General features: G+C 35.6%; 1 protein-coding gene across 1 annotated transcript in view; it reads right to left on the bottom strand.

Annotated features, from left to right (window-relative positions):
- Positions 1 to 1,168: 1,168 nt before the first annotated feature.
- The window catches only part of gan (gigaxonin), a 115,186-nt gene continuing 101,590 nt past the window's right edge, over positions 1,169 to 14,764 (bottom strand). The window contains exons 10-11 of the mRNA XM_059993140.1: positions 14,436 to 14,545; positions 1,169 to 13,150 (exon numbers count right to left, since the gene is read on the bottom strand). Of these exons, the coding sequence (XP_059849123.1) occupies positions 12,954 to 13,150; positions 14,436 to 14,545 (307 nt within the window). The 3' untranslated portion in view covers positions 1,169 to 12,953. The remainder of the gene's footprint in view (positions 13,151 to 14,435; positions 14,546 to 14,764) is intronic.

Here is a 14,764-nt window from a genome sequence, read left to right as displayed (position 1 = left end):
AGACTGTAGGTAACTGACAGAAAACATTTACAAAAAGAGATTTTGGCCAGGCTTTCAAAGAAATGAAAGGCAAATCAATGAATTCTGCAGAGTAAGGTTAAGAGTTGACATTGTTTAAGGTTAAAAGGTTGTGCATAATGATATGAAGGTACTGTAAGGGTACTGATTTTTGTTTACATTCTCTATTAATATGGAAAAGACGACCGGCATTCAGAAAGCCATATTGGACCATACAGCAGATGTTTTAATGTTAGCACATTATAACTTCTGGTTTCACACCAAGACTAGACACTGAAGACAGATTTGAGAATATGTTACTAAATACCTATACCCTTTCTAACTTAAAATTATAATGCAAAGAAAAAAATCTATGGAAAACACCTTAATTATATTTTTTGATCAGACACCAGGAAAGTTCATCATATTACTTATATACTCCCATTTTTTGTTGCTGTCACAATAATAATTGTCTTAGAATATTCTATCTCCAAGTAATATGGTTCGCATTATTAGCTGTGCACAAAATTGTTTGAATCTGTTTTACATTCTAGATGCCAGTCAATGTATAAATCGAGACCAAGGTCCAGCAAATCAAGTAAGATTTAAGATACTTCTGCTTCAACATTGCCTTACTTGGTGGAACTCCGTGCAATACTAGGAAACAGCAATATTGGACCCCATCTCTCTCCATAGTAATATTGAAAAGCAGAATAAAACCAGAAGCATAAGCGGGACCTTACTTAGATATCTCATCTTGTTTCAACAAGTAAACAACTGTGTGTATCTGACTGTAACAGTGCAGTTCTAAAAATATTAATAATTCTTCAGGAAGTATTGCATTTGCAATATACTTGATAGCAAATACTGTATTTCCAGAATAGCTGTTAACATTTTTGACACCCTGATGTGAATTCAAGTATTCTACAGGCAACTAAATTATAAATTGGATTCCTGTCCATTAGTGGTTACCTTAGTTGTCCAATAGAATCACACATTTATACAGTAGGTAGATAATAATATCTAACATTTATACATCTAGCTAAAACACTGATGAAATCAAAATCTTCACATGGCAAAAACATACAAGATTCTCAACATATTTAGTAGTACAACTATGCATGAAAGGTGCGAGCTACCATATTTATTACTTATCTGGACTGGTTAATAAACGAGTTATATTTGGCCTTCTCAATAATGTGTGTTTTTAGTGTCTCTGTTTTTAGCCATTCCCTCATCACCATCATCCACTCCTCACCCACAGTAATGTACTGAATCTTGTTTCATGAGATTTTTCCAGTACTTGACCAGGAACCAAATCCTCACACTATTTTAAGCATGCTACCATCAACTCTATACAGTGAGGAGTGCATAAAAAAAGGCTTCTGTTTATTTCACAAAAGAAAATCTGCAGGACTGGACTGACAAAGGGTTCAGCCCAAAATGTCGACCGTACTCTTTTCCAAGATGCTGCCTGGCCTGCTGAGTTCCTCCAGCATTTGGTGTGTTTTGTTCTGTTTACTTCATGCTGATTCACTTTCAATGTGTTAGGCAGAACTTTCTCCCCCCTAAATGTTCACTGATTTTAATCCAGGTAGCTTAATTACATCACTGTTAACCTCTAAGGAAGGCACCACATATCAAATTATGTTTTATGGCTTATATAAGTGATTCATGTGATAAAACTGACATAGAGAAAAGGGAATTTTGTAGAACAAAGGCTTCTTGGGCCTTCAAGATTCCTTCCCCTATTAGGTACTCTACCGCATATTTTAATATCTCTACTTTCCATATTATCACTGTAATTTCAAGTTATAAAGATGCAAATACAACAGGTGCACATAACTAAACAGATGGGAATTTAAATTCCATTGTTCAAGCCCAAATTTCTATTTGAAAACTCTATTACGCTACCATAACTTAGCTGATTTATTATAGTTAATGAACTGCCTATTTAACACAGGGGTAACAACAGCACTGGAAATACAGTACAAAATAGACACTCTTAATGAGCATACCAAAGAAAACAGAGTACTGTCTGTAAGATGCATTCATAACTATTTTTCAGAGCCGCCATGAAGTGACGTGTTCTATCATTTTTTCAATTGCACCACTTCTACCAGCTTGAAATGAGGCAATAATAATTTATGATAATCAAAATTGCTACATCTTAACTTCTATCACACACATTAATTAAAATGGGGAACTTATTCTGTTGCTTTTACAAATTCATTGTAAAACGTTAAGAACATTTAATAGATTTGGTAAACTTCTATACTTACAGTTTTACCAAAATATTTGCACTCTGCATAAAACTATAATTTACAACATTAGACAATTTTTGAGTAGATAGTTTTGTTATACACGTTAAGCTTATATATAGGATTTAAAATTAATGCTTCTTATGATGGATTTTGTTTTAAATAATGTAGCTAGACAGTTGTCATTTGAATTTGCAAATAAACATGCAGTTCAAAAAATGAGAATAAAATTATGTGGGTACAATGGGAGAGACATTCCCATGTGCATTTAACCATTGCTTCTGATAAGCAGGGATGGTGGTACACAGATAAATGCACATACCTCAGATAAAAGCACCTCAGCTGAATCCATAGTGTGTTCATAAGCATTAGGTTTCACATAAACACTAATCCTGTAGTATTTGATACAACTGCATACAAATGCTTTATCTGAAGAATAACTATAAATCACAGCCACAGAAAAGTTTGAAAAGGTTGTGGAATTAAGAGTGCAGGAATTTTCCCGTTAAGTGGTCCTAATCTCAGATGTAGCACATACTACTTAAAACTGCAAAATATATTCCATAACACTATTAACAAGAGACCTAAGATGGTAAAATCTGGCAGCTAGATATGGAATGTTATATATGGGGTGAAGTTGTACAAGTCATACAAAGATCAGCTATATCATTAAACCAGATACTGTACATTGCATTGCAAGCAAATCCATTACAATAAATGTTTGTTCCACAACAAATTAATTACATTTCCCCCCAAAAACTGGAATACTAATGATTTGAAATTTAAAGTAACATAAATGGAAAATTCCAATGATGAAGCAAATCTAATGATGATAAGATGTAACACATGTATTTATGGAAGGGGAAGATTATATAATTGGCTGGTGCAAGATATCTCATGGCTTTTGCTGGCATTGAGTGCATTTATTGAGATAGCTTGCAAGCTATCATAATAGTGGGTGAACTACCAAACAACCCAGCTACCTCCAAAATTTAAAATTATTTTTTTTTAAAAATCAACTCAATTGTACGTTTTTGCTTGGAAATTAGCAGAATATAATTTTAATACTATGAATGGCCAACTTTAGTATTTTGTTTAATGTTAATAACAAAATTTCAGGAATACATCTGAATTTGATGTGGTAGGGCCATGTAAAAGAGTAAGTGGAAGGTACTCAATTCAGTGTCTGACATTGAGTAAATTTTTAAATTACAATATTTCTTCACACCTACTGTAAGTTGCACAAACTTTATATGTATCTAATGAAAATTCATTTGCACAAATGTTAGACAAATGCGGTTTAGTGTTTTTGGCCCAAATAAAATTTCACCATTATAAATACAGATTTTCATCTTGACAATCCTGAAATAATCAAATTGCTTTTGGATTAGAGCTTCTTCATTTAAGACCTTTTGTAATGAATTATTCACTGACAGTAGTACTAACAAACCATGGACATCTTCATGGATTGGTTGCAAGAGTCATGAGTACTTCCCAACCCCACAATAATGGAACGTTTGTGTAACATCACCACGTCTATCATATATGATGTGTATTTCAAGTGCAACTTGAAATAAACTTCCTGTACACACTCTGAGTCAGGCTGTTTGTTTAAACGTATAATGCTACCAAATTGAATCTTAGCTTCATCTGATCATACACAGATTTCATTTGCAGGGATTGGTGGGGCGGGGTGGGGGCGGGAAAAGGGGACCTCACTAACTTCTCTTGCTTACTGAAAAATATGAATGCACAATGCCTCAGGTCTCCTGCATCTCTAAGGTTCAGCTACAGACCACAGATGATCACTGATTCTTCTCAGTCTGTACTGTTCTGCAATTATCTGGGTAAATTTACAAGCCTGAATATCAATTGTATGGTGAGGGAATGTCTCATTTACTCCAGCCACATTTGTCTTGCTCTCAGAAGAACAAAATTTAATAACATCTGAAACATTTCACCATTATTATCCCTTCTGTTCAGTTATGATACTTAGGTGCCAGGTGAACAGATTGATACTTTGCAGAATGCATTATATACTTGCTTAAATGCTAACATTTTACAATTGCGGATGTTCAAATTGTTTCAGTAAGCCTGCAAGGATGGAGTAAACTCTCCACAAGACTTTGCTGACTCTAGCATTCAAATTTCCCTCAGTTTGGACAAACTTTTTCAAAATCTAAAGAAGCAACTATAACAAAATATATGCTATATTTTGCTGCATGATATACTATGTAAAATTTGAGTGAAAAACATCAAACATTTAATAGTTTTTAGTTTTTCATGCTGTGCAAAGGCATTAAGTCATAAAGGGGTAACAATTTGTGAATTCCTGAAAGCATAGGATATTGGCAGAAACACTGAGTCCTACTAAATAAAATCTTGTCAATTATCATTTGATTCAAATTAATATTGAATCCTAGGTATGTCAAACTCCTGCGTGTCCTGTTCACAGGATCATTTTGATTTACGGTAAGGTTATGCCATTTTATTGCTAATAGCTATTTCCATTTGTGTCCTGGAATAACTTTAATAAAAATCTGGCTGCCAATTAAATCAAACTGCTAGGGCTAATTTCTTATAACAGTGACAATATATTGATGCACCAGCTTTTTCTCAAGGCAGCTTTAGCTGTATTTTGATCTCAAAATCAGAAACTAAGGTTAAAGTGTCAAAAAAGTACAGACAACTTGCATTTCAAGCCACTTTAGAATGCCCCAAATTTCCTTACAGCCAATAAGGTATAATTTCTGAATAACATTCAGCACTGTCCAATCACTAGTAAGAGAATGGACTGAATATCTGTTTATCCAGGTGATTTTGACAAAGGATGAAACAGCAGCCAGCACCTGCTCCTTGTTGATATAGTACAACTGGATCTTTTAAGTGTATCCGTGAGGATTGAAAAGCCTCAGTTCAACCAAGTTATAGACAGAGTAGATTTAGAGAGGATGTTTCCAATTGCGGGGATCTCTAGGACTAGAGGGCACAGCCTCGGAATAGAACAGAAATGAGGAGAAATTTCTTTACCCAGAGGGAATCACTCTGTGGAATTCATTGCCACAGGCAGCTGTGCAAGCTAATTCATTGAGTAAAGTGGAGGGTGACAGATTCTTGCTTAGTAAGGGCTTCAAAGGTTTTGGGGAGAAGGCAGGAGAATCAACCATGACCAAATGCTGGAGCAGACTCGATGTGTCGAATGGCCTAATTTTGCTCTTATATCTTACGGTCTTAACTTTTCACAAGTTCTGACAGTGCAGCAATCCAACTAAACTGCTGAAATCTCAATCTAGTTATTTTCACTCAACTTCCTTAAATCAGTGTTGAACGATGAAACTTCTTACACAGAAAATCCTGCTATTAACTAAGCTACAGTTTTACTCTACAATCTGCCTGATGAGAAAGCAGCTCATTATTTTGGGACTTGATTCATTTCAGTTAAAAGAAAAACTCTTTGAGATTAATCCCAAGCAACATTAAAATAAAAACAGCAGTTTTCAAAGATACAGAAAAACTAATTTTAATTTGTTTATCTTTCACAGAGGACTACTGAACAAAATATCTATGGTCCTAAGGATTTCAATGAACTTCAACAACTGAACTCTGAGAATGTCTAGAAATGCAAATATCATTTCTTTAATAACCACAATGTTCTGCTTTCCACAGAAAACTACTTTCATAAAGTCAAATATCACTTACAAACTTGTTGTAATAATTATGTTCTTAGCCTTCAATAGTCCAGAGATGACTACGTGTCTATATGCTTTCTATTACTCTGCAGTACAAAAGCTAAATGACATGAGGGTTACCAGTTCCCAATTATATAAAAATTAGAGGCTAACTAAGCTGTGTGTTTGGACTAATGGTTTGTGCTTAATTATAGTCTGTTACCATTTTTTTCTTTTTTTAAAGAAATAGAACACCAGAACATTCATTTGCTGGAATTGTGCTCAAGCATTCAAACTGAACAGAGTGGTGAAATGATTAGGTAAAAGAGTTTTTGCAGTTGCTGCAAATCTCAACCAACATACACAAAATGCTAGAGGATCTCAGCAGGTCTGGTAGCATCTATGGAGAGAAATAAACATTCCACATTTCAGACCAAGACCCTTCATCCGGACTCAATCTTGATGAAGTGTCTTGGAAATGTTGGCAGCTTTTTACCCTCCACAGATGCTGCTCAATCTGCTGAGTTACTGCAAACTTTTTTGGTGTTGGTCAAATGATTAACTTGTTATCAACATTAAAATAGGTATTATATAAAATTTAATGTGATTTGACTGAAATCTCATGAAAACAATCAGTGAATGAAAAATCTTGTTCATTATTGAAATGTATTTACCAGAAAATGGCTTAAATCAAAATATAGATCACATCAATAAAATATATTATATGCTTTTCAGCATTCAGTTTGCCCTTGAGATCTCTTTTTCTAAAATTATAATTTAAATCCAATAAGAAGGAAGCTTGGTTTTGGAGTTAATTGGAGAGTTAAGTTTTTGTTAATCAAAAAATATTCTGCATTTCCTCAGCATAGTTGAGCAAATGTGATCCATTAATATCTCAGTACTACACTGACAAAATAGATAATTTTTAATCAGTCTGAAAGAGCAGTATCAAATGCTTGTTATGCATAATGCATTGTATGCCAGTTCAACAGTAACATGTCATCATCAACCAAGTCTTTCCAAAGAAGCAATCTTCTTTCTGTCCACTTTATTCATTTCCCCTATTTTGGCACTGAGTAAAGCAATTTGGCTAAAGTTATCAAACAAACTGGCAAAAGGATCATACATCCATAACTTTGAGAATTGAAGTACTTGAAGAAATTTGTTGAATAATCCAGGGAATTGTGTCCATTACTCATTGATACTACTCCACTGACTGAAGTAATTCAATGGAAAGTGCAGCTCTGAAATTTGATACGGGCAAACATACCAGTCAACTATTTTTTCCTGTTTTGTGCTGTGTTCCTATTGCCATCAAGAATGTTGCAAGACAGCAGTTAGTCTGATGATGAAATGATACAATGCTTATTTATATATATATATACATACACACACATGCTCAGAGTGGAAGAGTCAGTGAGAATCTGCAATTTAAAAAAAACCTTTGGACTGCTGGACTGGAAGTAGTTAATCTGGCAGTGCTCAGTGATTTATTCCATCTGTTAAATGTCTGCCAACAGAAAGTAAATTCCAAAACAGATCCTACCTTTAGCTAGGCTTCAGGATTGTACACTTCAACTATTTAATTTTGACAAGTAATTCATTTACAAGCAAACTTAATGCTAACATACAAGGTAGTTGGAAAGGGACTTCTTAATGAAAGATCTCGTTTCTTTATAAAGTATACTTCAAAATAGATAAATATTCATAACCTTGGACTGGATTGAGTAACAAACTTAAGAAGATTCAAGGACATCATAAATTGTAATAATGAAAGTCTAGCAGCTTCAGTAGGTTATATACGCAACCATCACTACATATTAACATTTTATATACTACAGGGGCTATATTTAATTATCTATGAATATTTAGGGCCTTTTAACCCTCCTCCACTGCTTTGAAGTCAGCTGTTTATATACCATATCTGCAATGACTGTGTATAGCAGTTAAGCTCAAGTATTCCAAGTTTTGGATACATCCAATGAATTTAATTTAGACAAGAGAACGAAGAAAAAAATGTTTAATTTATCTCCTCACTGACCCATATGTACTGAGCCTTGTTGCAATATGGTCACCGTGACTCAGTGCCATGGCAGGCCACTGCAAATGGTCTGTACTTTATTAAATTAGAAGTATTAATTTGAACTAAAAATTTCAACTAAGAAATAACAGTAACCTGACCTTTGAATTTGATAAGATCATCTGAAGCAGCAACTGAATAATCGTCATGGAGGGGATAGCATTCCCACAAATGTTTAGTTAAACACCAATTTAAAAGAAGTCATGGAAGCAAAATTATTTATTCTACATTAGACTTTATATAATCTATAAACTGGGTAACCCTTATAATAACATATTGCAATAATGGAATGTGGTGCTTTACTGTTGAAATGAGGTTGCCTGATCTAAAATAAGTTTCCCATCTCGTATGGCTATCTAAAAAGACAAAGCAATTGCTCCAGAGATTTCAAACCCTATTACAGATACATGGGAAGATAAATTTGTCAAGTTTAAAATTTAATTCATGAAGCTTAACTGACTGTATTCAGCTCCCAAATACTTTTATTACAGGCATAGATGTGAAAGGCCAGGTTAATTGCAATGCTTTCTATGATTAATTAACCTCCTCACCTATTGGCTGAGCTCACACAAATCATGCCTCAGCTTTTGTTTTAGCCAAAGTGCAAGAAGGCTCCAGGAACACAGCTGCAATTCTTGAGAGAAGGAACAGCTAAAACTGTGATATATTGTACTTTTAAGCTTGGGATATAATATGAACAGTGTGCGTAAGACATCTGGAACTATCAAATCTCTTTCTTTACATTTTAAAGATATGCATCTTGATAATATGGTCCAAAACGAAAATGGCATTTTCTTCCTAGCATCCAATGCAATTTTGTGCAAATGGACCCAACCCAAAGTGATAAAACAAAATATTAACAAAAGAAGTCAGTGGTCCCAGTATTTTACACCATTTTACACGTTTTTATTCCAGGCGGAATAACTCTGTACCATCACCAAAAGCTCTACAATGTGAACTTTGATTGATTAAATCACTAGTAAAGCATTAAAAACTTGTGACTTGTGCAGATATAATTACTTAATTCCAGCAGCAAAATACTGTAAGTGTTGGAAATTTGAAGCTGAAACAGAAAATGCTGGAAATATTTTATTTATTTTTTCCATTCCTGACATAAGATCATCAACCTGAAATGGCTCTCTTTGGGTGTTGCCTGACCTGCTGAGCATTTCCTGTAATTTCATTATGTAGTGTGGTCAGGTAAGTTGCAAATTAATTATCATTAGCACCACAACTTTTATTCACACAGTGATTCTCACGCTGCAGAATATGCTTCTGTTTATAATAAAGAGGAAAGAGATGCTAGCAAAAAGTAGGGTAAGTGAATAAATTTGATGTAGAGAATGATATGACAAGATCAAAAGAACTGTACAGATAATTGCAGATGGAATATTAAAACAAAATGCTGAAAACATAACACAAGCTCAGGCAGCATCTGTGAAAAGGAACAAGAGTTACAGTTTCAAGACTGAAACCATGTGTTAGAACTGTGAAGGACAGGAAGCATTTTCAATTCTTGGAGAGGTAGAGGAGGGATGGAAGCTCCACTGTCACTCATTTGGCTCACTCTATCAGTCAATGGCAGATAATGCTTCTTTGTGTTTATTGTTGCTAATAGCAAGGCTGTAGGGTATGGAGGTAAGCCAGGCTAAATTTGTATAGAGGAAAATCACAGGTGGATGATAAGCAGAAATGGTGAATTTCACGATGTTAGGGTATTCAATATTGCTTTCTGAAACCTGGAACGTGCCCATGTGGAAGACTGAATTGTATTAGTACAGGAGGCCATAGACAGGAAGTTCAGAGTGGGAAGGGATGAAGCAAGTAGACTCAGAGTCACCTCTTGCGAACTGAACAAAGGTGCTCTAAAAGGCAATCACCTATTCTAGGTTTGGTTTCTCTAATGTTTAGGAGACCTAACCATGTACACTAAATGTAAAACACAAGCTTTGGAGTTCAAATGAATTGATGCTTTACTAGGAAAGTTCATTTATATGTGTGGACGATGGGAGTGGAAGAGGTGAAATAGTCCTTATAAGATATATAGTCAACACCACTCTGAGTTTGTCATGGATGTTCGTAGTTAGCCTACCCCTGAGATGGAGATGGAGAGAGGCAGAGATGAACCATACAGAGGCAAGAGTTAGGTTGAATTTAGTAGCAAAAACAACAATCTTTTTCTGATGAATACAGGAATATAAACACAGAACAAATTATCAATGCACTGGAGAAAGAATTGACCCACGCTAGACAGAAAGTAACTTTGTTCTACATTTCACATAAAGACCAATATAGCCTGGGTGTATGCAAGAGTCACAGCTACACTTTCACCTGGAGAGAGTGAGTCGAGTTGGAAAAATTGTTCAATATGAGCAGGAAGAATTGGTTGAGTCTTTGTTCAAGAAGAAGCAAAGAAAACCTCTCAGGCTCATTTGATATGAATGAAGATGCCGAGGAATTGTACATCTACAATGAAAATGAATCAATTGCCGGGTCTACATACTTTGATGACTGCAATGGTGCTGCTTCATACACTCATTCAAAACCCAAAGTTTTCTCCACTTTGATGACCAATTTCCACCATTTTCACCACCACATGGTCCATCTGAGTCTTTCCTTCACTTCCTATATCTTTGTCTCCATTAATGTGGATAGATTACCCATAATTGTCCATTACAAAGTCACATAGTCTTGCAGATGCTCCCTCCCAGCGGTAAAGACTCTATCTCACTCTGCCAGTTGTTCAGTCTCCTTTGCCTTTCTCTGATGAAACTTTATGCATAGGTATTCCTTGGTATCTTCTTTCTTCACAAATCAGGGTTTCCTATTTAACATTGAGAACAAAGCCCTTGACTGTATCTCATCTCAATTTCACATTTCTGCTCCCAACATCTCTCTTCCTGAGCAGCATAAGAACAGAATTCTGCAGATCTTGTGTCCCTTGGTCCTTAACTTCTATCACATCAGTCTCTAACCTCCATGTTGGATCGATCATTCTTCAGCTTCTGGCAGTTCCAACAAGGTTCCACTGCCAGGCACATCATCTCTTCTCAGTATTTACAATAGCCTGTCCTACCCTTTCATCCCTACAGTATTGTCCCATGCAACAGAGTATTTATTCAACTATTATTGTACTTGTTTTCTTCCCACCATCCAGTCATTCCAGGTGTAGCAGCAATCCATTTGAACTTCTTCCTATTTAGTGGACTGTATTTAGTGTTCTCGGTGAGGTCTCTTCTACATTAGTAAAAACCAAACATGTAGGGTGATTGCTTTGCTAAGCACCTGTGTGCAGTCCACAAGAGTGACCCATGTTTTCATTGCTCACCATCTTAATACTACATCCCATTTCCACTCTGAACTGTCGGTGCCCTCCTACACTGCTACAATGAGGCTTAATGCAAGCTTCAGAAACAATAACTTGCCTTCTAGACTCTGTATCAAATTCTCCAACTTTAGACACTCTTTAGTCTGTCATCAATCTGTAATTTTACCCCAGTTTTTGTCTCTATACTAGTCCAGCCTGGCTTACTGGGTACCACTGCCCTGGTATTAACATTTACAATTCAGAAAAATAAGCATAACCTACCTCTAACTATCACCTTTACTCATTTGGTCTCAGTTTATCAGAGATATTTCCTTTGTTCTAAACCTTTCTTTGTTCAACCTTCTTAGCATCCAAGACATTTTCAGGTCTGTCCTGGTCCTCAGGAACAGTCCAAGGTAAGAAATGTTAACTCTCGTCCTCACTCCACCGATGCTACCTGACCTGCTGAATGTTTCCAGCATTTTGTTTCCATTTCAGATATCCAAATGGATTAACATTAACTTTCCCGTATTTGTAGAGGACAGAATTATTCCATAGCTCATTGTGTACATTTAAAACACAAACTAAAGTGGGTAAGTAAAATTTTGAAGTAGAGGTAAAATGTGCAATGTACAATAATGAGCTAATAAATGAGCTGTGATGGTACTTTGCAATTCCAGCCTTTAGCGGTTTCTTTCATACCTTAGTTTAAACTCAAGTAATAAATGGAAATAGAAAGCATAACCACATAGTGTACATCATCACTTTTGAATAGGAAGTTGAAAGAAAAAAATTTTGTTCAAATAACAAATGTAAACTATTTCAACTTCAGGAAGCAGTTTCAAGCTTTGAAAGACTGTTGCAACTGTCTCCTATTGACCCATTATTCATTTTAATATCAGCTATTGAACTAAATTGCAAGAGTAAGTCATTGGTGTATTGGTAGCAACCAAACCCCCTCCACGATAGCGCTATTCTAAAGCACTTCAATTTAATTCCTATTCTCCTCAGAAATAAAGCTTCTGTTGCCTATTCTAACTACTCATCAGTTTCTTCACCACTCCTTGGATCTTAGGGTCTTATAACCCATATAAGATGGATGCTGGTATTGGAGTTTAATTTTCTTTTTGCTGTTATTATCCTGAGCTAGAGAAGTTAATAATTAAAACAGCTTTTAGAACTATTCTTCAACATGGTGAAAATTCAAAACTGACTTACATTGTTTGAATTAGCACATTCACATGAAAACAGAATTCATTCTCATTGAGTAAATGTCTACCTTCAGAATTCCACAAAATCTTTAAATTTTTCAAGCTGTTATCTCCTTCTCATATTCATTTCATTTCAGATGTTATATTATAATGCTGAAGATTAAGCCTTACTTCAGAAAGCTAAAGTTTTGGTTTTGCTGTTCGTTAATGTCTTATTAGTTTTATTTCTACTGAGTTAGGAATACCATGACAGAGCTTTCAGAGAATAAAGTTAAACAAGGACAACTACCCTGGATCACATGAAAGTGTGCACCAATGCTTTGCCCTTGCAGAGTCGTTACCAAATTGTAACAAGGATTTAGCAAGATTATCCCCGATTATATGATATATGTTTTTGTTCTTAAATGAAGTTCCCTCTGGCTATTTGTATTATGATCCATTCGGTCCTACAGAGGGAATGCGTATACGGAAAAGACCTTGCTGTAACTGTAGTTTGAAGAGCTTGCAATTTGCAATACGTAGTGCTGCGCAACCTGTTCGGCGGAGATCTGAAGGGAGTAATGGTTTGGTGTGATGCCAGGTTCCTGTACTTCTGCGAAATTCTCTGACGAAGTCATACTGTGTGCCTAGAAGTAATGCAGAAAAGATGTCAATTGTTGCCTTTTCAGCTACATCCTACTGGCTTCACATTGCAGCAAATGTTTTCCAAAAACAACAACCAAGTTAAAATGTACCAAGCAGAACAGAATTAAATAAAATATTATGGGGAATTCTTTGTGTGGTAATAAAACTAAAAGTTAGAGATCTCAGAAACTTTTTTGTTAATTCATTTTCAGTATCTGAGGAAGTGCTACGCTAATATGCCACACCAAAGCCTGACAGCTACAGGTTTCCCCTGCTTTTCGAAGGTAGAACGTCCCTATGAAACCATTTGTAAATTGAAATGTCGTAAAGCGAAGAAGCATTTACCATTAATTTATATAGGAAAAAATTTTGAGCGTTCCCAGATCCAAAATATAACCTACCAAATCAAACAAAATAACACATAAAACCTAAAATAACACTAACATATAGTAAAAGCAGGAATGATATGTTAAATACACACCCTATATAAAGTAGAAATATTGTATGTACGGTATAGTATCACTTATCAAACTTGGGAAGACAGTGAGCCAGAATCGATTTGGAGAAAAAAAATTGGCACATACACACATGCGCACGTACACGCATGCACAAACAACTGCCTGCACAAGGCTTCATGGTCATTGTAGTCTTTCTCCGGTTAAACACACGTATAAAGCAAGTGTCTTTTTCTCACAAAAGTGGAAATCCCCTTTGGTTAGTGAAAACAGGTACTAATGTAGGTCTTTTGTAACAGCGAGCTGTCATAAAGCGAACGTTCGAAAAACGGGGGACACCTGTATTGGCTTTGGGGATGCCACGTTAAAGTAGCATTTAGCATAATACTATTCCAGCACCAATGACACAGATTCATTCTGCTGCTCTCTGTAAGGAGTTTGTACGTTCTCCCTGTGACTGCGTGGGTTCCTTCTGGGTGCTCCAGTTTCCTCCCACATTCCAAAGATTAAGTAGCTTAATTGGCCACATGGGTGTAATTGAGTGACATGGGTTCACTGGGTCAGAAGAGGCTGTTACCAAGTTGTATCTCTAAATCAAAACTGTTTGGAACTGTCAATCAGAAGATGGTAGTGAACTGCAAATTGAACTGCTGCTTGGACTTAGACCAAGTGATGGCAAAGCATACCATAGGAATATACTTCATTGCTAAGATGGTGTGAGACTTGGAGGGGAGCCTGCAGTCTCCGTTAAATGGTATGTTACTGCATAAATATATTTTATACTTCTTCTATGTGACTCTATCCAAATATCTACCAGGAGATACTCACTCACCTGTGTCCAGATCTCCAATAACATAAATACTGGCACCAATGGGCACAGCACCATACACGAATGAAGAGCTCGTTGGGATACAAAGTGATTGGTCATTCAAATAGATCCACCTGAAAAACAATATTATAAGGTAATTAAACTAAAAGTGCAATTAAGGCTTCAAGTTATTAATCTGTATACAGATCACATATGAATTCTAATTCAATTCATGAACAGCAAAATCTTTGAACGATTACATATCATACTCTGGTCATCGAAAACAGATTTCATTATTGGACCCAATTGTATGAACTCTAAATCACATAAATTTAGAACATCAAAAGCTTTGG

Source organism: Hypanus sabinus, chromosome 17 (assembly GCF_030144855.1).
Source record: "Hypanus sabinus isolate sHypSab1 chromosome 17, sHypSab1.hap1, whole genome shotgun sequence".
In the NCBI taxonomy this organism is placed as follows: domain Eukaryota; kingdom Metazoa; phylum Chordata; class Chondrichthyes; order Myliobatiformes; family Dasyatidae; genus Hypanus; species Hypanus sabinus.
This window is presented reverse-complemented; position numbering and strand designations above follow the sequence as displayed.